Source organism: Scyliorhinus canicula, chromosome 12 (assembly GCF_902713615.1).
Source record: "Scyliorhinus canicula chromosome 12, sScyCan1.1, whole genome shotgun sequence".
NCBI lineage: Eukaryota > Metazoa > Chordata > Chondrichthyes > Carcharhiniformes > Scyliorhinidae > Scyliorhinus > Scyliorhinus canicula.
The window spans coordinates 3,125,675-3,152,888 of record NC_052157.1 but is presented as its reverse complement, the minus strand read 5'-3'; the positions used below and the strand labels follow the sequence as shown (position 1 = coordinate 3,152,888).

Genomic DNA, 27,214 nt, shown 5'->3' with positions numbered 1-27,214 from the left:
CGGAACAAAAAACCTGAGTCCCGCCGGCGCCGTTCTAATGTGCTTTGAACCGGCGGGACCTCGGCGTGGAAGGGTCCGGAGGCGGCCTGTGGGGGGGGAGGGGGCGGTCTGACCCTGGGGGGTGCCTACGTTGTGGCCTGTCCTGCGATCGGGGCCCACCAATCGGCGGGCCGGCCTCTCTGGCTGGGGGCCTCCTTTCTTCCGCGCCGGCCCCTGTAGCCCTACGCCATGTTGCGTCGGGGCCGGCGCGGAGAAGGGAGCCACTGCTCATGCACGCGTTGGCGTCGGTGCCACTGCACATGCGCGGACCCCACGGCGCCCGGTTGATGCTGGGAGCATCAGCTAGAGCGGCGAAGGTCCCTCCAGTGCCGTGCTGGCCCCCTGTAGGGGCCTTATTGCTGATCCTGAGGCCGTGTTGACGCTGTCGAGAAACGCGACGGCGTTTCCGACGGCGTTAACACTTAGCCTCAGGATCAGAGAATCCCGGCCTATGTTCTGAGGTTGTAAGCACGCTGGTTGAGTACGGTCTGTACTCTGTTCCGAACAGAACTAACAACAATTTCAGATTATCATTTGGGCTTGCCGATGTGACTCACCCGGACTTGGTAGAAGCTACATATTCATGTACAGGGTTCTGTCTTCTGCTAGCAGAAAGAACAGGAACAAGCATTGCCCCTTTTTCAATTCAACAAAAGCTTGACGGATAACTGCTGAGTGGTACCTTCTCCATCGATAACACTTTGACCAATCAGAGTCCACTTGCCAACCAATCAGCATCCTTTTCACGTGTTGCGGAGATTGTTGCCCCTTTGAAACTTAGTATCCTTGTCCTGAGTAAAAGCTGAACAACATTGACAGAATGTCTCACTTTTTCAGAAATACTCATGTTCTGTCCCACTAAATGGCCATGTCAAAAGTTAAAAGCAGGACACTGTGGATGTTGAAATCTGGAGCAAGAACAGGGAAAATCTCAGCTGGTTTGGCAGCATCTGGAGGGAGAGACAACACAGTTAACGTTTCAAGTCCACACGACTGTTCATCAGAACTAAAGTGAGGGAAAAATATCATGGATTATATCCTGTACAAGAGGGGGTGGAGCAGCTGGAACAGTGATTGGTGGGAGCTGGGAGAGACTGCAACAAAGATTGAGCAAAACTTAAGAGCAATTGACAGATGGCCCGGCTGCGGAGGGGGAGGGGAGGGTTTTGAGTGGGATATTGAGAAAGTTAAGATGGAAGAGAAGGTTCACAGTCTAAAGTTGTTGAGTCCTGAGGACTGTAACGCCCTAATCGGGAGATGAGATGCTGATCCTCCAAGGATGGATATGTGGGCGTGACGGCAAGGTGCTGCATTGAAACGGCAAATGACCAGAAGGTTGGGTGCAGCTTGCAGACTGAATGACGGTGTTCCTCAAAGTTTCCACCCAATCTGCATTTAGTCTCCCCAATGTAGAGGAGACGCATTGGGAGCAGCAACTACAGTAGATCAAATTGAAGGAGGTGCAAGGGGAATGCTCCTTCACCAGAAAGGAGTGTTTGGGGTCGTGGGCAGTGAGGAGGGAGGAGGTAAAGGGGCAGGTGTTGCACCTTCTGCAGTTGCAAGGGAAGGTGTTGTGGGAAGGGGATGAGGAGTTGGGGTTGATGGAGGAGTGAACCAGGATGTCACGGAGGGAGGGGCCTCTGTAGAATGTTGACGGGGGGATGAGGGGAGGATGCGTTTGCTGGTGGCACCATATGCTGGAGTTGGTGGAAGTGGCAGAGGATAATCCTCTGAATGTGGAGGCTGGTGGGCTGGAACGTGAGGCCCAGGGAAACTCGATCATAGTTCTGGGAGGGGTGAGGGCAGAGGTGCGGGCAATGGGTTGAGCCGGGTTGAGAAGCCTGTTAACCATGGTGGGGGAACCTCAATTAATGAAAAGGCAAACATGTCAGAAACGCCATTCTCAAAAGTGGCATCATTCCAGGAGAGATGTGACCAAGGCAGAGAAAGTGGGAGAATGGGATGGAGTCCTTACAGGAAGCAGTGTCTGAGAAGCTGTCGTCGAGGTAGCTTGATGAGTTTGTAATGAATATTAGCGGTGAGTATATCACTCAAGTGGAGATGGAGGGATCGGGGAAGGGAGGATTTTCACCATTCTCTGTTCTATAACAAAAGTTTTAAAAAAAAGAATTATAGCTTAATCAACCAAATAATTACCAGAACGTGCCACTGAACCTAAACCTGCTTTCACTGTATTTATTTGGAATTAGTTTGACTACTTTTGTTCCAAAATAACTATGGGAATTGGTGACGTTGCTCCAATTGCCCTCTTGTCTTTTCACAAGGATCTGCTTTTATATTACTGATTACTCGCGAATCAATATGGCAGAAATTCTACAGACATTATTTAAATAGATATTCCAAAACTAATTGCCTGATGTTTGAGATCAGCTGCTTTGAGATACCTGTCCTGTGCAGTCATCAGCATTGATGGACTGAAACTAATGTTTATGTAGTAGAGTGGCCCCTTTAAGGGGGTGGACCTGGCAGACCACATGACCGGCTCGGAGCCAATCGTGTGGGAGCGCGGGAATCATGGCCAATAACGCGTTTGCATGGGACCCTTGGAGAAGGAGCTGGCAGTGTGGACCCTGGAGATGAAGAGACAGGAGCCATCCCATTGTGCATCTATATATACCAGCCTCTGCCTTTCATTAATACTCCCCTTTCTTACTGCTGGAAGACTACAGAGTGTTTTGTGAGCCATCACAGTTTATTATTACATTACAATAAACAAATGTGTCTTTAAAGATTAACATTGTTTAAAAGCCCATTGATGAATCTCAAGGGGTTATTTGGTTAAAAGGTTAAAACAGACACTGTGGGCGCTGTGTCATTTTGGGCATTATTAGCGGGTGTTTCTCAATGGCTGCGTTGGCGAGATTGTGGTCCGTATTTAACGGTACTTGGTGCAGGAAATGAGCCCCTGTGAGATTCTCGCCATCACCGGCTGTCTTGCCGTCTGATTCGCCCGACTCGTACCACAGCAACACACCGCTAACGAGGGGGAGCTGCTTTTTAAACGCTCCCTCGTCACTCACTCCCAGTCAGCACACATCACAGCAGCGCACAGACCTGCTCCTCGCTTTGGGGATGATGGTCTGGACAGGCTTCTCAACACTGTCGTGCAAGACAAGACATCCTGTTCCCCAGAGGGGGGGGGGGTCAGAGGACCAGCTGCAGGGTCAACACTGGCGCCTGGGAGGCAGTGGCAGCGACTGTCAGTGCGGCCAGCATGACCAGGAGGACCAGTGTCCAGTGTCAGAAGAAGACCCAACGACCCTCCGAGTTGCAAGGGTAAGTTACCACCTCTCTCCTGGCATCAGTTCTGCCTGTCAACAATCAAATTTCGACCCCCCGCCCTCCACAAATCGTCACCTCGCACCCCCCCCACATCCGGTCTTCATGCTTATTCCTCAGAACCCCCTGGCACCCACCAATTGTGACGCCCACACGTGCCACCCGCCATAGTCCCCCCTGGCCAATCAAGCGCATGGCTCACAATGCCCTCTCTGTGTCCTCACAGGAGAAGATAGCCCATTATAAGTGAGAAAGGGCCAAGATAGAGGGCAGAGTACCAGAGACCCGAGTCCTCACACCCATAAGGAACGGGCTCTGGGAATCGGGGTGTTGCCCAAGGAGAGAGCAGTCACCACCTGCGAGGTTGGTCTGCACCGCAGATCCACTGCCCCTTCACCCAGATGAACTGTCTCCAGTGAGTTATTCATGTCGGACAAAATGGTCCTTCCCTCTCAGTGACCACATGTCAATTGTCTGACAGGATCTCCATCTGATGGGGCCAGAGTCATTCTCCCCCTGCCACCCAAGAGACCACCTCAGAGGAGAGCTCCGAGGAGACCACCATGGAGGCATCACAGCTGTCACCCCCCACCTTCCACCAAGACAGAGACACACAGCTCAATGGGCGACATTAGTGGACAGGCATCTGGGACACAGTCTTGTGAGCACCACACAGTTGCTGATGCACATCAGGTGGAGCAGGAACATCCAAGAGAGTCAGCCGTCAGTTGGATCCCAGGGCTCAGCTGAGTTCCAGTCAGATGCCGAGCCTCTGGACAAGGTTCTCTCCGAGCCGTGGGACTCGGGAGGGGATGTCACTGGCATTCTAACAAGTGCATATCTGATTGGAGCTATTACAAAGGCTACAGGCACAGGAGATAATGCTGACAATGCATGGCACCCAGACCAACACTGCTAGGGTATTGACTGGAGTGGAAAGCCTGCAGCACGAGGTCAGCATCTTCAGTGATGGTGTCCAAGGCATGGCTCAGTCTGTGACAACCATGGCTGAGGGCCTCGACATATGCCTCATCGGTAGGTGGACATTACCGAGGCACTGCAGAGCATGGCCCAGTCACTGAGGGCCATCAGCAAGAGTTCGAGACCATGGTGCAGACTATGAGGACCCGCCAGGACTGGTAGAACCAGATAACTCCGAGGCCTCTGAGGTCATTCCAGCTGCCCCTCCATCCCATGGAGATCCCCAGGGCACCGTCAGGGCGGAGGAAGCACTGGAGGCCAACCCAGGGCCGGCCACCAAGGGAACAATGACGGTTTCCAGGTCTTCCAAAACGCCCGCCCTTCTGATACCGGTGCATCTCAAGGGCAGCGGGCACAACAGGGTGGCACGGCGAAGCCAGTGACACTGGATGGTCAGCCATGGCTCCAGGACCTGCAAAGTTCGTCCACTAAGGGCACCGGAGGTCACAGGGTTAGTATGGAGAGCAGCAGGCTACCTTCCCCTCTGAGGTACATCCTGGAGGCACAGCTAGACGTAGCAGTAGACAGCGAAAGATCAAGAAGAGAAAGGATCACGGGGGGGTGGGAGGGTCACAATCTGTAGCTAGGAGGAATGGAAAAGTTCATCGTTCACTATTAACCCATGTTACACTTGAAAGATGTGGGGAGGAATTCTCCGACCCCCCGCAGGGTCGGGGAATCACCCGGGGCCGGCGTAAATCCTGCCCCTGCCGTGGCCGGAATTCTCCACCACCCGGGAATCAGCAGGAGTGGGAATCGTGCCCGGCCAGTCGGTGGGACCCCCGCGCCGATCGGCGTGCCCCCCGCGGCGATTCTCCGGCCCGCGATGGGCCGAAGTCCTGCCGCTGACAGGCCAATCCCGCCGACGTGGTTTAAACCACCTCTCGTGCCGGCGGGAGCAGGCGGCGCGAGCGGGCCCCAGGGTCCTGGGGGGGGGGGGCGTGGGGCGATCGGACCCCGGGGGGTGCCCCCACAGTGGTCTGGCCCGCGATCGGGGCCCACCGATCGGCGGGCGGGCCTGTGCCGTGGGGGCTGTCTTTCTCTTCCGCCGCCGCCACGGCCTCCACCATGACGGAGGCGGAAGAGACCCCCCCCTACCGCACATGTGCCGGTGGTGATGTAAGCGGTCGCTGACGCTCCGGCGCATGCGCGGACTCATGCCGACCAGTGAAGGCCTTTCGGCCAGCCCCGACGCCGGGCAGCGTAGCGCCAAAGGCCGTTGCCACCAGTTGGCGGAGTGGGAGCCACTCCGGCACGGGACTAGCTGGGGAGGTCCGATGCCGGAGTGGTTGGCGCCACTCCGCTACTCCAGGACCCCCCGCCCCGCTGGGTAGGGGAGAATTTCGCCCGTGTCTCCTCTGTCACAGCGGGTCTGCCTGCACCCTCACCCCATGTTGCCCTCCGCACACCCCACCCCCAACCCCCCGCCCCGATCCCAGATCAAATGCCCCCAATGCCGACCCCGTTTGGAGGATGGGTGTGACCTGCCGTCAGCGGAAAGACAGGAGTCAGACTTTGTCATAAAGTGAGGAGCACCAGAGCTAATCGCACAGCGAGTGATCATCACTCCCTCTGCTTTGAATATTGAGCCGCTGACAGTGCCCACACACTCTGGGAGGGTGGAACAGGGTAATTGGGAGGGGGGGGAGGGGAATGGGGGGAAGGAGGGGAGTGGGGGGGAGGAGGGGAGTGGGGGGGAGGAGGGGAGTGGGGGGAAGGAGGGGAGTGGGGGGAAGGAGGGGAAGGGGGGGAGTGGGGGGAAGGAGAGGAATGGGGGAAAGGAGGGGAATGGGAGAAGGAGGGGAGTGGAGGGAAGGAGGGGAGTGGAGGGAAGGAGGGGAGTGGAGGGAAGGAGGGGAGTGGGGGGAAGGAGGGGAGTGGGGGGAAGGAGGGGAGTGGGGGGAAGGAGGGGAGTGGGGGGAAGGAGGGGAATGGGGGGAAGGAGGGGAGTGGAGGGAAGGAAGGAAGGAGGGGAGTGGAGGGAAGGAGGGGAGTGGAGGGAAGGAGGGGAGTGGAGTGAAGGAGGGGAATGGGGGAAGGAGGGGAGTGGAGGGAAGGAGGGGAGTGGGGGGAAGGAGGGGAATGGAGGGAAGGAGGGGAATGGGGGGAAGGAGGGGATTGGGGGGAAGGAGGGGATTGGGGGGAAGGAGGGGAGTGGGGGGAAGGAGGGGAGTGGGGGGAAGGAGGGGAATGGGGGGAAGGAGGGGAATGAGGGGAAGGAGGAGAATGAGGGGAAGGAGGGGAGTGGGGGGAAGGAGGGGAATGGGGGAAGGAGGGGAGTGGAGGGAAGGAGGGGAGTGGGGGGAAGGAGGGGAGTGGGGGGAAGGAGGGGAATGAGGGGAAGGAGGGGAGTGGAGGGAAGGAGGGGAGTGGGGGGAAGGAGGGGAGTGGCGGGAAGGAGGGGAATGGGGGAAGGAGGGGAATGAGGGGAAGGAGGAGAATGAGGGGAAGGAGGGGAGTGGCGGGAAGGAGGGGAATGGGGGAAGGAGGGGAGTGGAGGGAAGGAGGGGAGTGGGGGGAAGGAGGGGAGTGGGGGGAAGGAGAGGGATGAGGGGAAGGAGGGGAGTGGAGGGAAGGAGGGGAGTGGGAGGAAGGAGAGGAATGAGGGGAAGGAGGGGAGTGGGGGAAGGAGGGGAGTGGGGGGAAGGAGGGGAATGAGGGGAAGGAGGGGAGTGGAGGGAAGGAGGGGAGTGGGGGGAAGGAGGGGAGTGGCGGGAAGGAGGGGAATGGGGGAAGGAGGGGAATGAGGGGAAGGAGGGGATTGAGGGGAAGGAGGGGAAAGGGGGGAAGGAGGGGAGTGGGGGGAAGGAGGGGAATGGGGGGAAGGAGGGGACTGGGGGAAGGAGGGGAGTGGAGGGAAGGAGGGGAGTGGGGGTGGGGTGGGCTGGTGGACAGAGTCTGGTCCAATAAGAAGTGGGTAAGGATGAGGGCCTACCTGCTCCTCCAGGCCCGCCGGACCCTTGCCGTCGCCTGTCCTCCCCACTCCGGCTCCTCTTGTGGGTCATCCTCGGGCTCGTCCAGAATCTCCTCCTGGTCCAGCTCCTGCTCCTCAGCCGAGGCCGCATGACCCTCCTTATCCTCATCCAACTGCTGTGCCAGGTTGTAGAGGGCACAGCAGACCACCACAAAGTGGGAGACCCTCTGGGGGGGTGTACCCCAGGGCAGCACCAGACCGGTCCAGGCAGCGGAACCCCATTTTGAGCTGTTTGACCCACCGCTCAGTAACAGCACAGGTGGCAGCAGGAACCTTGTTATCTCAGGGCTCTGCCCCGGTCTCCAGCTCCGCACTGGCGTCATCAGCCAGGACCTCAGCGGGTACCCCTTATCCCGAAAGAGCCAACCCGTCAGCCTGAGGTGGGTCTCGAAGACGTGGGCGATCTCCGAGCGTCCCTGGAAGTAGCTGTCGTGCACACTCCCTGGGAAGTGTGTACCCACATGCATGATCCAGAGGTGGTGGTCACACCTGAGCTGAACATCTAGGGAGTGGGACTCCTTCCTGTTAATGAAGGGCACTCCCTGATACCCCGGTGTGTGCAGGGTGACATGTGTGCCATTGATTCACTCCGCACCTTATACATTGCATTTGCCTTCCTAACTGCTGACTGAACCTGCACGTTAACCTTAAGAGAATCGTGAACAAGGACTCCCAGGTCCCTTTGAGCTTCTGCTTTCCGAAGCATTTCCCCATTTCTAAAATAGTCCATGCCTAATTTCCTCCTTCCAAAGTGCATAACCTCACACTTTCCCACATTGTATTTCATCTGCCACTTCATTGCCCACTCTCCTAGCTTGTCCAAATCCTTCTGCAGCCCCCTTGCTGCCTCAATACTACCTGTCCCGCTGGTGTCCAGTAAGGCAGAGTAGCGCAGTAAATTTAGGTGAATTTCTCAGAGACTTTCAGTAGTAAATATGGATAGAATGTCAGTGAATTCTTGACAAAATGTCCCAGAAAGCCTCCCCATGGGCCTCACAAATCCTCTTCAAACCCCCCAGCATTGATTAACTAGTGGAAGCTGAGCATAGATTTAAGTAGTGCTCAAAGTCCTCAGCAATGATATCTTTACTCCTGTTTAGCTGGTCGCTGTCCGGAGAACTTATTAATTCAAGCGCTTGCCACCAATTTGCCATGAACCTCTTTGAACTGGCTACCAGCGCTCATTAATCCAACCCTTAACAAGCCGGCCTTTCCTCGCACACTCTTCAACTCCTTTACCCAAGATGACTTCCCATGCTGAAGACATGCTCAATCAGATTGTAGCTCCAGACCCTGTCTGGGTCACTTTGGAGGCTCTTTAGCGACTAAAGTGTGTGGGGGAAAAAAATCACCCCTTTAGTTCCAGGGCTGAGTCCACTCTTATGCTAATTATACTTCATCTGAAGATGCGTTGATGTTCTAAACAATGGGCTTGGTGAGTTCACAAGGGGAACATCTCATTTTTCTGGATATTGGTAGGAAAGACCACTGTGGTCAGGACAGAACCGAGGCAGACACAGGCCACGGCGCGAGTTCGCCCCAGGAGACGCAGTACACGTCAGGAATTCTGGCGATAAGGCCACCTGGATCCCGGGCTTCGTCTTGCCGAAAACGGTTCCAATTTCCTACCGAATACAGAAACAGGGGCGTGAGTCTAATCGCCACGTGGATCACCTATGTAGCCGCGTGCCTGATACTCCAGCCGCATCAGCCATTGATTCGGACGCCCCAGCTCTGCCCATCTTCACCGCTGCCCCTGCCACCACTGTTGCCACCACCGAATGTCGAGGATGCAGGGAATATTTTTGAGGACAGCGAGATGCCGGACGAAGAACCGTCTATCTTCAACTCATAAACGGAGATAGACGTTCTGCCACTGCTGGAGGTGCCCTTGCCAGTTCTCGTGTCCGCACCAGCAATGCCGCTGCCGCCCAGACGCTTGTCACGCAAACACTGCTCCCCAGTCCGATATACGCCTGCTGAAAACACAAGGGGCGCGATTCTCCGACCCTACGCCGGGTGGGAGAATCGCGGGAGTGCCGCGCGAATCACGCCACGCTGCCCTGGCACCCGCACACGATTCTCCCACTCCCCCCAAAAACGGCGTGTTGCGTTTTGCGACTGGCCGCTCGGAGAATCGGCGCTCTGGTTGAGCGGCGATTCTCCGGCCTGGATGGGCCGAGCGGCCTGCCGAACCCGACCGGTTCACGTCGGCGCCAACCACACCTGGTTGCTGCCGGCGTGAACAGCGCGCAACCGTTGTGTGTGGGGCCTGTGGGGGGGGGGGGGGGGGGGGGGGGGGGTGCGGAGGGAGGATCGAGCACCAGCGGGGTGCTCAGGAGGGCTCTGGCCCGCGATCGGTGCCCACCGATCGTCGGGCCGGCGTCTCTGAAAGACGCACTCTTTTCCCTCCGCCGCCCCGCAAGATCAATCCTCCATGTCTTGCGGGGCAGCGGAGGGGAAGACGGCAACCGCGCATGCGCGGGTTGGCGCCGGCCGCGTCATTCAGGCGGCGCCGCTTTGACACAAGCGTCAAGGCCCGGCGCGCGAGATTGACGCGCCGCCGCTCCTAGCCCCCCGGGGGGGGGGGGAGGATAGCGGGCGAGGAGCGGCCTCCGACGCCGGAGTGAAACTCCAGTTTTCACTCCGGCGTCGGCACTTTGTCTCCCTTTGGGAGAATTTCGCCCAAGGTCTGCGCCTGAACGCAGTCCACAAGCGAAATGGTCAAAAAGCCCAGTGCATTTATCCACGGATGTGAACTTTTCTCTGGACTTGGGGTAGTAATGTTATAATTCCAATGGAAGTCCCAGGGACAGCACCTTCCCATGACCTCCCCGGGATATGACTTCCCCTTTCAGGGGGCGGGGCTTTCCCTTAACAGCGAGAGCCCCAGTTTGTATAAAAACCTCGACCTACGTGCAGGTCAGGGGAAGAGACCCTTAGGAAGAGTTTGGGATTTGAATTGTAATAAACCTTGTTTTTTTCATTTCTACTATCGTCTCTGCGTTCTGCTTACCGTTTTACTGCCTTAGGCCACTAAATCCCCTCTTCCAAAGTATGCGGCACTCTCACCGGTATTATCTGAATGAGGCTCATGCTGTGATTAGCAGTCAGAGGCTCAGGAGATTCCAGACCATAATCCTTTCACTTAAGGTCCATGGAAGTCAGCAGGAGACAATCCTCCCACTAATCTGGTGTGGGTTTATATCAAGATGGGCTGTGGAATAAAATGAATAAAGTCACAGAACAATACTGAAACATACCTATATATAGTGGATGGCAGGGTAGAGCAGCCCATTAGAGTCCTTGGCCGGTCATTGTGCACCAATCGGCCTGAGAACTCTCATTCTCACTGCTGTCGTAGGCAGCTAGCAGGGACTGCAGAGGGAGAAATTCAAAAACCAGAACTGCCAGGTCACTGTTGTGCACTAAAATGAACCGCGTGTCTTGAGGAAATGAGAAATGGTCAAAAACTTGACTTAGTCACCTTGTTCCAGTTCAGTAAGAAGTCTTACAACACCAGGTTAAAGTCCAACAGGTTTGATTCAAACACGAGCTTTCGGAGCGCAGCTCCTTCCTCAGGTGAATGGCGAGGTATCCTCGCCATTCACCTGAGGAAGGAGCTGCGCTCCGAAAGCTCGTGTTTGAATCAAACCTGTTGGACTTTAACCTGGTGTTGTAAGACTTCTTACTGTGCTCACCCCAGTCCAACGCCGGCATCTCCACATCATGATCCAGTTCAAATAGGATATAAATCATGAATGAATCTTTAAAGTTTCATGGATGTATTGGGAATTGAAGACCACATACTGAAGCTAGCTTGGGACACATCGTATTGCAGTTCTACATATCTGATGTATTGTGATTGTTGCCTGTTGAAAGTTTCCACTCCTTTGTGTAGTTCTGGTAAACTGTCAACATCTTTGTTCCCTGCCAGAGTGCATTAAATAACGAAGAGGAACGAATGCAGGATCGCATTAACATTGAAATGGAGTAAAACCTCTCACACTGCACCTCCAACCAGACTGAGCTGATTGTCCTGCCTCTCCCCAATGTGGATCAACAATCTGAAGGGGGGGGGCGATGGACAGAGTGCTTTCGGGGGTGTGGGTAGGAGAGGGGAAGGTGTCTGACATTTATAAGGTAATGCAGGAGGTGGAGAAGCGTCAGTGGAGGAGCTGAAGGCTAAATGGGAGGAGGAACTCAGGAAGCAGATAGAGGACGGGACTTGGGCGGATGCCTTGGACAGAGTCAACTCTTCCTCCTCATGTGCGAGGCTTAGTCTCATCCAATTTAAGGTGCTGCACCGGGCCCACATGTCCGGGACTAGGATGAGTAGGTTCTTCGGGGGTGAGGACAGGTGCACCAGATGTTCAGGGAGTCCTGCGAACCACGCCCATATGTTCTGGGCATGCCCAGCACTGGAAGAATTCTGGAAGGGGGTGGCGGGGACGGTGTCGAGGGTGGTTGGATCCAGGGTCAAACCAGGGTGGGGACTCGCGATTTTTAGAGTTGCGGTAGAGCCGGGAGTGCAGGAGGCGAAAGAGGCCGGTGTCCTGGTCTTTGCGTCCCTAGTAGCCCGTCGAAGGATTCTGTTACAATGGAAGGATGCAAGGCCCCCAAGTGTGGAGACCTGGATCAGTGACATGGCGGGATTTATAAAATTGGAAAAGGGGGGGGGGGGTGCATTATTGTAGTGTTTATTCTGTAACTTTATAGTGTGTTAATTTGCGTTGTTGTTAAAATGCTGGGTTGTTCATGGGGATGGGGCGAATGTATATGATTGTTAATATTATTGTTATTTTCGGTATTTTACTAAGGTGCGTCAATGTTGTATAAAATCAAAATTTCTCAATAAAAATGATTTAAAAAAAAAAAAAAACAATCTGAAGGGGGACCCGGGCCCAGCACAGAGGCCAAGAGAAAGATGCCGCAATTCAAGGGCGGAATTCTCCGTTTTCAAGACCAGGTCTGGTGACGGGAAGCTATTTAGCACCTTTACCGCTGGCTAGAATGGAAGGCATCGTGCACCACATTCTGTGCTTGGAATCTCTTTGATTATGCGCAGGCATTCCCCTCCGAATCAGCTGGTGGGTGGGCAGCTAATTCGCCCAGCCGCTGGTGGGCGTTTGCAGGAACCGGCGCCATATTTAAACAGCGGCCCAGCACACTCACTCTCTGTAGCCCACCTGCCTTCGCCAGACCGTGCCGCAACCCTGAAGCTAAAGGTGAGTCTCGACAGCAAAAGAATGCAGCAACAGCTTTCCCTTGGGGCCCGCATTTGAGACGTCCAGGCCCACTGGCATGTGCTCTAACCTGGGGACTGCTCAAAGAAGCACACCAATCTCACCGGCTCTCTGGCCTGGAGACCATTGCCCACGTCAGGCATTTTCAAAGTTGGGGTCGCGACGCACTGGTGGGTCGAGCACGGATGTCGGGAGGGTTGAGGAACCATCCATCACGGCGCTCCAGATTGCGCAAATTCGCATTCACCAGCCGCAGCATCTGGCTTTTAACAATGCCGACTGCGAGCGGCCTTCAAAGTGACAGCCGCGAACATTTAAAACAAGCGGGCACACTGCACTTGCGTGCCGGCTCAGTGATGTTCATGAGCAGAACCGCGTGGTTCCGGGAGCCCCAAAAAGGAAAACTGATCAGCCAGCATTTAACAGCAAGATTTCCCCCAAAATGTGAAGGTGCAGTTTCATAAATTCTGTTCTGAATTTATTTTCTATTTCTGATCCCAAAACCGACTGAGCTACCAGCACCTAAGTAGCCAAATCCTGTGTTACACTGAATTACATTGACTATGCCACCACATTCGGCCAACCAGCTCATGTCCACATTTCTGCTTCATTCGGAACACAATTGAGAATATTCATACAGGAGAGAAAACTAGTTGCCCATGAGAAAATAATGGTGAGCCGCCTTCTTGAACCGCTGCAGTCCATGTGGTGTAGGTACATCCACAGTGCTGTTAGGGAGGGAGTTCCAGGATTTTTACCCCAGTGACAGTGAAGGAACGGCGAAATATTTCCAAGTCAAGGGGGTGAGTGACTTGAAGGGGAACCTCCAGGTGGTGGGGTTCCCAGATATCTGCCGTCTCTTTAGGTGGCAGAGGCTACAGGTTTGGAAGGTGGTGTTGAAGGAGCTTTGGTGTATTCCTGCAATGCAGCTTGCATTTGTTCATCGGTAGAGGGAGTGAATGTTTAAGGTGGCGTGTGGGGTGCCAATCAAGCGGGGCTGCTTTGTCCTGGATAGTGTCGAGCTTCTTGAGTGTTGTTGGAGCTGCACTGACCCAGGCAAGAGGAGCGTATTCCGTCACTTTCTTGACTTGTACCTTGCAGATGGTCAAAAAATGTTGGGGCATCAGGAGGTGACTTACTTGCCGCAGAATTCCCAGCCTGTGGCCTGCTCTGGTAGCCACAGTATTTATGTGGCTGGTAATGTTTAGTTTCTGGTCAATGGTATCTCGAGAGTGTTGATAAGTGGGGGAATTCAGTGATAGTGATGCCATTGAATGTCAAGGGGAGATGTTTGATTCTCTCTTGTTGGAGATGGTGATTGAAAGTAAAATTTGTGCCACATATTTCCCCTACCAGAACCATATACGAACACAACAAAAAGCTCAATGGTCGGACCATATTAGGCTTGGCCACGCAGTCTTTTTTCCTTAGGCAACCTGGAATATGAGTATAGTCTTCACCTCTCTAAACAATCTACACTAGTTAATGTTGGCTGCTGGAAACATGAAGCATCAGAAAGTTTGAATTAAAGTAACTTTCCCAGATAGTCAGGTCACAACCATTGTGATGTGGGAAATGAGGCATAGATTTACTCTTCTGAATTAAGGTAAAGACTCATTGTTGATTCAGTAGTAGACATCCTGCTTTGTACCAAACCTGTTCCAAGGGCAGGAGTAGACCATTCAGTCCCCCAAGCATGCCCATTGTTCATTGAAATCGTGACTGAACAAGGGCGGCACGATGGCGCAGTGGTTAGCACTGCTGCCTCATGGCACCGAGGTCCCTGGTTCGATCCTGGCCCCGGGTCACTGTCCGTGTGGAGTTTGCACATTCCCCCCGTGTCTGCGTGGGTCTCACCCCCACAACCCAAAAAGATGTGCAGGGTAGGTGGATTGGCCACGCTAAATTGCTCCTTAATTGGGAAAAAAAAAGAATTGGGTACTCTAAATTTATTTCTAAAAATTGGGACTGAACTGCAGAACCATTTACGCACTTTAGCTTCACATCTTCTGATAACTAATATTTATTAGGCAAGAGAATAAAATAAAACCTGTCCCAGAAATACTTAATGCCGACAGTGGGAGAAAATGTTACCCTATTTCTTAATATAAATATCTCCTACTTTGAGAAATACAGAATTGACTCCTTCCCTAAATATTGGAATTGTAACCGTTCAATTTATAATCACCACATAACCATCATAGTACAATATAGCTTAGTATCAATAGAACCTGAGAAGGTGGGAAGCTCTAAGTGAAATGCTTTTAAGCTCTTCATCTTGACGTTTCTCTAGATAAGAAACAGCTTAATTTAACTGGCTGGGTGACCTTGGGAAGGCTCGAATAATTCATGCTAAATGTGTTACCACTGAGCTGGCATGGTTACAGGGCACACTTTTATTGCTGGCTTGAATGAAACGACAAACTGATTTCAGCATGATGCCAAGAATGCTAATATTTTCAGATCAATGATATCTGAGCACAGTTGCTCAACTGAACTAGTCAAACAAAAGCAGTCTATTAGAAAGAGTGGGACACAAAGGCCATTGTACTACAATGCCATTAATTCAAAGCAGAAGCATGACAAACACTTGTTTTATCAAACTCTACCAGCAAAAGGTTACTTTTAGACCAAAGTGATGTGTTGTCTCTGGCAACACGGGTGATCTATAAATACGTGATTTCTCCTCATAACTGATGGCGAATCATTTTTGTTCCTACATGGGACAGCTTCTCTAGCTCGGTCAGCATTTATTGACCATCCCTAATTGCCCTTGAGAATGTGGTGATGAGTTGTCTTCTTCAGCTACTTCAGCGTAGGTACACCCACAGTGCTGTTAGGGAGCGATGCCAGGATTTTGACCCAGCGACAGTTGAACGAAGGGTGACATATTTTCAAGTCAGGATGGCGAGTGACTTGGACGGGAACCTCCAGGTGGTGCTGTTTCCAGCTATCAGCTGCTCTTGACCTTCAAGGTGGTAGAGGTCATCGGTTTGGAAGGTACTGGCTATGGATCTTTGGTGGGTTATGCTGTGTAGAATTATATTGTGCAGCACGGTAGCATTGTGGGTAGCACAATTGCTTCACAGCTCCAGGGTCCCAGGTTCGATTCCCGGCTTGGGTCACTGTCTGTGCGGAGTCTGCACATCCTCCCCGTGTGTGCGTGGGTTCCCTCCGGGTGCTCCGGTTTCCTCCCACAGTCCAAAGATGTGCAGGTTAGGTGGATTGGCCATGATAAATTGCCCCTTAGTGTCCAAAATTGCCCTTAGTGTTGGGTGGGGTTACTGGGTTATGGGGATAGGGTGGAGGTGTTGACCTTGGGTAGGGTGCTCTTTCCAAGAGCCGGTGCAGACTCGATGGGCTGAATGGCCTCCTTCTGCACTGTAAATTCTATGATAACTCTATGATACAAGTGGAAGCTGATCCCATTGGGTAATGACACCGTGTATACGATGCTGAGTAGAGGGTCAAGGATAAATCTTTGGGGGATTTGGTAAGTGATGATGCACAGTCAAAAAGAGGACTCGGTGCTGCCGGTTCAGTGACTATAATCAGATAGACAAAGCCAAGTGAGTCCCATAGAATTAGACAGTAATGAAAGGTTGAAAGACATGTTAAAAGCTGAAGGGACAAGGAGGAATAATGCACCATGGTCACAGACACAAAGGAATTTACTTTTGAATTTGGCTAGGGCCATTTTGGTGCAGTGGCAGAGGAGGAAATATGATCAAAGAGATGCAAATGGAGTGATGGGAAGGGTGGACACCAATTTGCAAAGCAACAACATGGTCAAGAACTTTGGAGAGGAAGGGTGATGAGATGGTAATTTACGAAGGTGGAGTGGTTCGAGGCTGCTGTTTTGAGGAACAGGTTATGGTGGCGTAATGGTTTTGTGACTGGGATCGTAATCATGAAGCCTGGACAGAAATCCTGGGAATGTGAGTTCAAATCCTACCAAGGCAGTTTGAGAAATTGAATTCCGTTTAAACGAAAATCTGAAAGTGAAAGATTGGTATTAGTAAAGGTAACTGTGATATTGTTGTCCTTCATGGAAGGTGACCTGCAGTTTCTACCCATCTGGTCGATATGTGACTCCAGTTCCACCATTTTAGTGAACTGAGTGGCCTGGTAAACCACTCATTTGTATCAAAGAGTGTCACATGGACTGTGGAGCTCCAAGAGGACTCTTCCACTAGGGGAGGCAATAAATGGCAGTCTCTCTAGAGACAGTCACATCCTGAGGAGACAGTGGCATAGTGGTGTTGTCACTCAGCTAGTAATCCAGAGAACCAGGGTAATGTTCCTGTTTCAAATCCTACCACAGCACATGGTGGAACTTGACTTCAATTAAAAAATCTAGAATTAAAAGTCTAAAGATGACCATGAAACCATTGTTGATTGATGTAAAAACGCATCTAGTTCATTAATGTCCTTTAGGGAAGGAAATCTGCCGTTCTTACCCGGCCTGGCCTACATGTGACTCCAGACCCACAGCAATGTGGTTGACTTTTAACTCCCCTCTGAACTGACCCAAGAAACCACCCAGATCAAGGGCAATTAGGGATGGGCACCAAATGTTGGCCCAGCCGCACCACCCACATTGGATTGGATTGGATTTGTTTATTGTCACGTGTCCCGAGGTACAGTGAAAAGTATTTTTCTGCGAGCAGCTCAACAGATCATTCAGTACATGGGAAGAAAAAGGAATTAAACAAAATTCAAGAAAATACAGGAGAATACATAATAGGGCAACACAAGATATACAATGTAACTACATAAGCATTGGCATCGGATGAAGCATACAGGGTGTAGTGTTAATGAGGTCAGTCAATAAGAGGGTCATTTAGGAGTCTGGTGGCAGTGGGGAAGAAGCTGTTTTTGAGTCTGTTCATGCATGTTCTCAGACTTCTGAATTGGCTTCCTGAAGCCGATGACCAGCTGTTTAGTTTTGCTGGCTTTGAGGGAGAGATTGTTGTCGTTACACCGCTCCACTAGGTTCTCTATCTCCCTCCTGTATTCGGACTCGTCGTTATTCGAGATCTGGCCCACTATGGTCGTATCGTCAGCAAACTTGTAGATGGAGTTGGAACCAAATTTTGCCACGCAGTCGTGTGTGTACAGGGAGTAGAGACTCCCCCAAGTGCTGGTACACCTGGACCACACCTGGATCAGGTTGGTGGAGAGCCGTGCTAAACAGCGCTTGCTTGGTGTCTCCCAGGTGAGGGGTTAGATCCCATGCCTTGGGTAACTCTGGCAAGAGCATATTCAAGTGAGCCTGACTGCACACTTGAATATGCAAATGTGGGTCCTGCCCATTGCGGACGGGATCCAGATAGCGACGTCTCACGAGGTCCAGTTAGATGTTGCGAGGTGTAACGAGCTGGGTAAATCTCGCGAGAGGCGCAGGGTTCGATCTTGGCCTAAGTGTCAAACTAATCCATCAGCTCCTCGCATTTGTTGTGTTACAGAGGTGAGGGTGGATGAATCAGAGGTTTAAGGAAACATGTATATAGCTAAGTGATACGAGGCAGCTCGTAATGTGTTCGAAAGTGAAATGAGACAGTGTTCATTAATTGCTTGAATTCATCTCGGTGACGTCTGACAACATCCAAACTGCCTGGACTGTGTTAGATCGAAAGTAAAAACTTTCACAGCCACTGAACATCACAAAGGGTGTGTTTGGGGAGATCTGTGCTTCTTGATGCCAGCATAGAAACAAATACAGCTTTCTCACTGTCAGCTTCAACCCAAGCATTGCAATTTATCAATTACCCCACAGGCTTTAGGACCCCGTTGTCAGGCTCAAATGGGGGCACTGTGTTGGGAACAAATTAGTGTCTTCCCCAAAAGGACCAATTAATGCCCAGGGGATGGACTTGTTTGCCAATTGAGGACGATGGGCGATCTGTAGGATATTGGGGGGGGGGGGGGGGGGTACTGCCCTTTCCGCCTTTAGAAAATGACGTGTGAGTCGGGTGGAGCTGGGGAAATGGCAGGCAGCCGCTAGTTATATTTTCATGCCTACCTTCTTCCTCCCTGCCCATGGAGAACTAAAATCCCTCCCCCAGGAGTCAATGTACAGTCAGGGTCCTAGATTCTGCATTAAAACAAGCTGTCGAAAAATAGCAGAAAGTAACGTGTGTCCTGTTATTCACCCTGGGGTAACACGGATTGGATTGGATTGGATTGGATTTATTTATTGTCACGTGTACCGAGGTACAGTGAAAAGTATTTTTCTGCAAGCAGCTCAACAGATCATTCAGTAAATGGAAGAAAAGGGAATTAAACAAGAAAATACAAGAAAATACATGAGAATACATAATAGGGCAACACAAGGTACACAATGTAACTACATGAGCATTGGCATTGGATGAAGCATACAGGGTGTAGTGTTAATGAGGTCAGTCAATAAGAGGGTCATTTAGGAGTCTGGTGACAGTGGGGAAGAAGCTGTTTTTGAGTCTGTTCGTGCGTGTTCTCAGACTTCTGTATCTCCTGCCCGATGGAAGAAGTTGGAAAAGTGAGTAAGCCGGGTGGGAGGGATCCTTGATTATGCTGCCTGCTTTCCCCAGGCAGCGGGAGGAGTAGATGGAGTCAATGGATGGGAGGCAGGTGCGTGTGATGGACTGGGCGGTGTTCACGACTCTCTGAAGTTTCTTGCGGTCCTGGGCCGAGCAGTTGCCATACCAGGCTGTGATGCAGCCCGATAGGATGCTTTCTATGGTGCATCTGTAAAAGTTGGTAAGGGTCAATGTGGACATGCCGAATTTCCTTAGTTTCCTGAGGAAGTATAGGCGCTGTTGTGCTTTCTTGGTGATAGCGTCGACGTGAGTGGACCAGGTCAGATTTTTGGTGATATGCACATCTAGGAATTTGAAACTGCTAACCATCTCCACCTCGGCCCCGTTGATGCTGACAGGGGTGTGTACAGTACTTTGCTTCCTGAAGTCAATGACCAGCTGTTTAGTTTTGCTAGCATCGAGGGAGAGATTGTTGTCGTTACACCACTCCACCAGGTTCTCTATCTCCCTCCTGTATTCTGACTCGTCGTTATTCGAGATCCGGCCCACTATGGTCGTATCGTCAGCAAACTTGTAGATGGAGTTGGAACCAAGTTTTGCCACGCAGTTGTGTGTGTACAGGGAGTAGAGTAGGGGGCTAAGTACGCAGCCTTACGGGGCACCGGTATTGAGGACTATTGTGGAGGAGGTATTGGTGCTCATTCTTACTGATTGTGGTCTGTTGGTCAGAAAATCGAGGATCCAGTTGCAGAGTGGAGAGCCAAGTCCTAGGTTTTGGAACTTTGATATGAGCTTGGCTGGGATTATGGTGTTGAAGGTGGAGCTGTAGTCACTGCAACACTGACTGCAACACGATGCAGTTAAACGATAAAGCATTCACCAAACATAGGCGTTGGTTCAATAAGATTTATTGAACTTCAGTAACGAAGCACACAGCTGCCTGTGGGTTGACTCTCTACTACTCTAAGTAAACTAACTATCTAGATCAGACTAGCTCTCATCCACGTGTAGAAGGTGTTGAATGATTTGTACACCCTGACTGTCACTACAGTTGTCACCAGTGGAAAGAGGCAGAGTGCTGATGCCTCGTGTGTTTTATAGTTGACAGCCCCCCCTCTGGTGTTCTGTCTGGTGATTGGTTGTGTTCTGTTCTGTATGTTGATTGGCTCACCTGGGTGTCTGTCACTGCCTGCTTTTACCTCATGATGTGAATGGGTGCATATTATGACAACGTGGACTAATGGCATCTCAGCTGAGGTCAATTCAGCTCTCTGGGTTCACACTCTCCTCCCAACCACTTGACCCAATGATGTCATTCCCACATCCCATTAGAATCACACTTCTAACCCAAAAACAGAAATTCGCTTGAAAAGGTTCAATTGCAGCTTTTTGTGTAACTTTTAATTTTTAAAAAGGGCGCATATGGTAAGAGACCCTGACTATTTGATATGGCTAAGATATTAAGTTGGTTGCATGTCAATATTAACACATTATTTATCTACCTACAGCACAGTGCACAGAAGAATGTATGCACGGGAGGTGTGTCTCTCCGGATACCTGTCTGTGTGAACCTGGTTGGGGAGGAACAGATTGCTCCAGTGGTGAGTCAGGACAATGATTAACTTCTACATACATGTTGTTCAAATGTAGCAGTATTGTTGGATATAATCACTGTGACTGCACAGGACTTACTCCATCAAACAAAGCATCATTATTTTTCAAAGCTTTCTGTATCTTTACTTGCTTTCACTTTTTCACTAAAATAATGAGACTGAATGTTGCCATGCCCTCAGGATACTGATACCCTACATTCTAGGCCTTAAAAGCAGTGGATGCAATGGCTGGGATCTTCCAAAATGACACTGATTCTGGCAGGGTTCCAGCGGATTGGAAAACCGTGAATGTAGCACCTCCTGTTCAAGAAAGCAGGGAGACAGAAAGCAGAAAACTAACGACCAGTTAGCTTAACATCAGTCATTGTGAAATGCTGGAACCCTTTATTAAGGAAGCAATAATAGGACATTTAGAATATCTCTAAATTCACTCAGTGTCAGCATGGTTTTATGAAAGAGAAATCATATTTAACAAATTCATTAGAGTTCTTTTGAGGATGTAACAAGCAGGGTAGATCAAAGGGAGCCGGTAGGAGTAAAGAGTTTGGGCAGCCAAAGGTATTAGATAAAGTGCCACTTAAAAGGTTACACACAGGGTAAGAGCTTATAATATTGGGTGCAATATATTAGCATGGATAGTAGTTATTAGTGTCACAAGTAGGCTTACATTAACACTGCAATGAAGTTACTGTGAAAATCCCCTAGTCGCCACATTCCGGCGCCTGTTCGGGTACACAGAGGGAGAATTCAGAATGTCCAATTCACCTAACAAGCCCGTCTTTCAGGACCTGTGGGAGAAAACCGGAGCACCCGGAGGAAACCCACGCAGACACGGGGAGAACGTGCAGACTCCGCACAGACAGTGACCCAAGCTGCGAATTGAACCTGGGACCCTGGCGTTGTGAAGCAACAGTGCTAACCACTGTGCTACCGTGACGCCTCGGTTGGCTAATGAGCAGGAAGCATCTGGATTATATGGTTGCTTGTGGAGTGGCACAGGAATCAGTGCTGCATCTCAGCTGTTTGCCATCTATATTAATGACGTGAATGGAGGGACCAAGTATATTGTGGCCAAATTTGCTGATGATACAAAGATGGGTGGGAAAACAAGGAGCAAGGACACACAAAGAGTCTGCAAAGAGATAGATAGGTTAAGTGAGTAGGAGAAAATTGGCAGGTAGAGTTCAACATGGGAAACTATGAATCATAGGGAAGAATGGAGAGCAGGATTTTATTTAAGTGCAGAGAGGCTGCAGAATACTGCGGCACATAGGGATCGATATGTCATCGTGCATGAATAATAAAACGTTAGCATGCAGGTACAGCAACTACCTCACGGACTACAGCAGTTCAAGAAGGCAGCTCATCACCACCTTCTGAAGGGCTACTTGGCATGGGCAATGAATGCTGGTTTAGACAGCAACGCCCACATCCTGTAAGTGAATGTTTAAAAAGTAATTAGGAAGTAAAATTGAATGTTAGCTTTTATTGCAAGTGATGTGGAGTTGCCGGCGTTGGACTGGGGTGAGCACAGTAAGAAGTCTTCCAACACCAGGTTAAAGGCCAACAGGTTTGTTTCAAATCACAAGCTTTCGGAGCGCAGCTCCTTCCTCAGGTGATGGAAGGAGCAGTGCTCCGAAAGCTAGTGTTTGAAACAAACTTTAACCTGGTGCTGGAAGACTTCTTACTTAATTGCAAGTGGTCTGGAAGATAAAAGTAAGGAATCCTGCGACCACTGTACAAGGCTTTGGTGAGGGATCACTGCGAGCACTGCAAACAGTTTTGGTCTTCTTACTTTTTAAAATATAAATTTAGAGTACCCTATTCATTTTTTCCAATTAAGGGGCAATTTAGCGTGGCCAATTCACCTAACCTACACATCTTTTGGGTTGTGGGGGCGAAACCCACGCAGACACGGGGAGAATGTGCAAACTCCACATAGACAGTGATCCAAGCTGGGAATCAAATCCTAGCACTGTGAGGCAGCAGTGGTAACCACTGTGCCACCCCTAGCCTACTGCACATGGTATCCCCAGGTGGTCTCCCCAAGTACTAACCGGGCCTGAATCTGCTTAGCTTCCGAGACCAGACGTGATGAGGGATTTTCAGACTAGTATGGCCATAGGTTGTCATGTAAATTCATATCCAAAAGCAGCATAATGCCAGCCATTTGCTAAATGTGCCATTGTTCAAGTACAAATTAAGTCAACAGTGTGTGACTGAGTTATCGCACTTATAATGAATATTGCACATAATGAAAGGTGTCCAGAGATTTGATATTTATCCTGCAAATTAAGAGCCTACTGTATTCTATAGTTTAACAATCTGTATAAACTGCCATCGTTATGGAAGGTAAAATTATTTTAGATCGGTCATTTTCAAAGTCGGGGTTGCGACCAGCGGGCGGGTCACGGGCGGGTGGCGGCAGAATCGCGGAGTGTTCCCGAGCACGGGAATTAATGCGCAATGGCCGCTGTAGCCGGCTTTTAAACATGCCGACTGCGACCAGCTTTCAGAATGCGGGAGCGCTGCGCATGCGTGCCCCCTCATCAGTGCCCATACAGAATGTAACATTGAATGACAAAGCAAGTGAGATTGTGAGGACCAAGCATTAAAGGTAAGCGGAAATGGTGGGTCACGAAGGTCGGCCGGCGTGGGTTGCGAAGGTTGGCCGGTTGGTAAGAATGGGACCCCGGAAGAAAGTTTGACGAGCACTGTTTTAGGACACGCAAAATGGATGGAAAGGACAGGCTTCCACATTAAATGAATGATGAAAGGTCAAATTGAAATTGCAATGGTATCTAATTACCTTGGGAGAAGGATGTAGTAAATCAGTGCAAAGAATTTATGCATGAAAGGAAAAAACTAAGTTGGAAATGCTGTCAGTACATAACAGGCTATGTGATAAGTTAATTGATTAACCCGTCTCAATAATTAGCTAACAATTTGTTGGGAATGATTTTAATGTGAAGTAATAGTTGCTGATGGGGCAGTAATGGCCTGTAAAGAGGTAGGATATTGCTCCATTAGTGTGGTAGTCCTCTTGTTCCATGTTTACAGGGATACGTGCAAGGTGGCCAAAGTATCTGCCTGTTTCAGGCAGTGGGTCCTGTTTAGTACCCAATTCATGGTCTTTTGGGCGGACCTGGTTGGACTGTGCGGCCTGCCCTCTGACCTCGACCACAATGATGGAGCTGAAGATTATCTGTGTGGGGCTCGGAGGAGCAGACGTCAACCCATGTGCTGCACATAACAACTTGGATTGATCCCTCGCTGGACTCCTCCACCTCGATGATTGTGACACTTCACGCTCAGAATTACTTAGCTGCTGAGTAGGCAACATCTCAGCCCACAATTTCGTATTGGTCTGTGTCTATCAGGTTCCCGTTGGATCAGGACAGGCAGCTTATCAATTCTATTGAAATTACATCAGGTCGTTCACTGCCAGATGGGACAGGCATCTGAACCAAATCTTCCATATCGTGGCATTGAGGTAAGTAATGGAATTTTTAATCCCCCTTCCCTCTGGGATCTCCTTTGTGGCCTTCCCCACCAAAATATTGGGCCTCCTTCAACCATCTGCCAGTACTATTTTGTGATCAGCTATGAGCCGATGTACATTCCCTTGGTGCTGGAGCAGTTTCTAGTGAGTATCAGGCTGAAATCCAAAATGAATGATGTGGGACAATCAAATTCCCAGGCATGATCTCTATTTCGAAGGCCATTTGACCCATCCAAACTGTGCAGCCCACTACCTCCCCCAGAGGGTTTTAATGTCGACTACATCCACGTTCGTGGATGAAATGGTGATGTGTTGTCATATGCCATATCATGTATCCAATGAAAGGCAGGACCAACTCTGACATTTGTTGAACCTTGTGCTCCGTTGGGCCTTCTCGTTTAGAATTAATGGCCCAGGTAGGATTTACTTTCATTTGTAACGATGTGGCGATGCCGGCGTTGGACTGGGGTGAGCACAGTAAGAAGTCTTACAACACCAGGTTAAAGTCCAACAGGTTTGTTTCAAACACTAGCTTTCAGAGTACTGCTCCTTCCTCAGGTGAATGAAGAGGTGGGTTCCAGAAACATATATATAGACAAAGTCAAAGATGCAAGATGATACTTTGAATGTGAGAATTTGCAGGTAATTAAGTCTTTATACTTAATTACTGCTCACATTCAAAGTATCGTCTTGCATCTTTGACTCTGTCTATATATATGTTTCTGGAACCTACCTCTCCATTCACCTGAGGAAGGAGCAGCGCTCTGAAAGCTCGTGTTTGAAACAAACCTGTTGGACTTTAACCTGGTGTTGTAAGACTTCTTACTTTAATTTGTGAGATTAAACATTTCACACAACTTTCACATGATCATTTTTATTTCAATTAGATTTATTTTGTCTTGTGGTGAATGTATATGTATCATAGAATTTTTTACAGTGCAGAAGGAGGCCATTCAGCCCATCGAGTCTGCACCGGCTCTTGGAAAGAGCACCTTACCTAAGGTCAACACCTCCACCCTATCCCCACAACCCAGTAACCCCACCCAACACTAAGGGCAATTTTGGACACTAAGGGCAATTTATCATGGCCAATCCACCTAACCTGCACATCTTTGGACTGTGGGAGGAAACCGGAGCACCCGGAGGAAACCCACGCACACACGGGAAGAACGTGCAGACTCCGCACAGACAGTGACCCAAGCCGGGAATCGAACCTGGGACCCTGGAGCTGTAAAGCCATTGTGCTATCCACAATGCTACCGTGCTGCCCCTAAATATCAATTATTTTTTTAAAAATTCTTTCCATTAAGATTTTAAATGTGTATGTCCATTGGGGAATATATGTGTGTATTAGGGAAGATCTGTGTGTGTGTTTGTAACTTCCTCCAGCCCTACAACCCTCTTAAATATCTGCACGCCTCCCATTCTGGCCCATCGCTCATCCCGATGTTAATTGCTCCACCATTGATGGCCAAACTTTCAGTTATCCATGACCTGAGCTCTGGAATTCTGGGCGTGATTCAACTAATTGGGAGAAAAAAGTCCACCCTGGCAGTGCCCCTGGCAGTGCCCCTGGCAGTGCCCCTGGCAGTGCCCCTGGCAGTGCCACAATGGCAGTGTCAGGCTGACACCCACGGTACCACCCTTCCAGAGGGCATGCAGCTGGGGGCCTCCAATCCCCTGGGTGACCCCCATGAGTGCTGCTCCGTCTGGTCGCCGTTTGTGGAGGCCAGTACTGAACGGCACTCGCCCGAGATCTCTGTGGTGAAGGAGATGAATCCCAAAGACTCAGGTACCTCGGGAATCTGTATATTTAAGTGAGACTTGCTGTCTCGCTCTAAGATGCAGATTGGCCAAAATGTGATCCCACCCACGATGGGCAGGATTGACATCGCAGCGTCTCACGAGATCGCATTGGAACTTGTGAGGGGTTGGAAGCCGGGTAGGTCCCAGGAACGGGCACCTTGCGCCAGGGCAAGCTGCTTTTCGGGCGCGCGTGGCCATTCGATCGCGCCTTTGGTCTGTAAACCCCTCCTCCTCTCTACCTGACTCTTCCTTTAAGACATTTCTTAGAACCTATTTCATTCACCAAGTTGTTGACCAATTGCCCTAATATATCCTTTATGTAACAGATCAAGGGGCCTCACGGTAGCATGGTGGTTAGCATCAATGCTTCACAGCTCCAGGGTCCCAGGTTCGGTTCCCGGCTTGGGTCACTGTCTGTGCGGAGTCTGCACGTCCTCCCCGTGTGTGCGTGGGTTTCCTCTGGGTGCTCCGGTTTCCTCCCACAGTCCAAAGATGTGCGGGTTAGGTGGATTGGCCATGCTAAATTGCCCGTAGTGTAAGGTTAATGGGGGGAGTTGTTGGGTTACGGGTATACGGATTACGTGGGTTTGAGTAGGGTGATCATTGCTCGGCACAACATTGAGGGCCGAAGGGCCTGTTCTGTGCTGTACTGTTCTATAAGTTCTATAAATATCTTGCCTGATAATGCCCCCGTGAAACACATTGGGACGTTTTCTATGCTAAAGGCAATACATTTATGTAAGCAGACACTGGAAAACGTGAGCCCCCCCCAATAAACTGTACTGTTATTCAGCCCCCCCCCCCCCCCCAATAAACTGTACTGTTATTCAGGCTGTCACCGTGTGCTTTTTTACCATTTTAATTTTGTAAGGAATTGTGCTGCACCATCAGAAGTGCAGTGAGGCAGAAATTGCACCTGCCGCTTTGATCTGTTAGTAACCCCCATGGCAAACCCTGGGGATATTTCCATAATCGGGTAGAGGTGCCTGAGCCCAGAGGCTTCCACTCCCGAGCGGCGACAGAGGCGAAACTGGGCTGAAAAATCAGCTGAGACAAAACCTTTAACTTCAATGAACCACAATAGAAGGGCTGGCCTATAATCCCTTCCAGTTGGGCTCTTTAGCGTGGGCCTCACACCCAGCACAGCGGGAAGCTAGTTAGGTTCCCAAGGAGGTGTAGCCTGGAAATAGTTCCAAATACATTCTCAAGCTGCAGCACAATCTATACGCTCA

The 27,214-nt window shown here is 50.6% G+C and overlaps 1 protein-coding gene across 6 annotated transcripts in view; it reads left to right on the top strand.

Annotated features, from left to right (window-relative positions):
- Positions 1–27,214, top strand: part of megf11 (multiple EGF-like-domains 11) — a 514,753-nt gene that overhangs the window by 166,023 nt on the left and 321,516 nt on the right. For all 6 annotated transcript variants that reach the window (XM_038813978.1, XM_038813980.1, XM_038813977.1 and 3 more), the window contains exon 6: positions 20,570–20,662. In XM_038813978.1, coding sequence (XP_038669906.1) covers positions 20,570–20,662 — 93 coding nt within the window. The remainder of the gene's footprint in view (positions 1–20,569; positions 20,663–27,214) is intronic.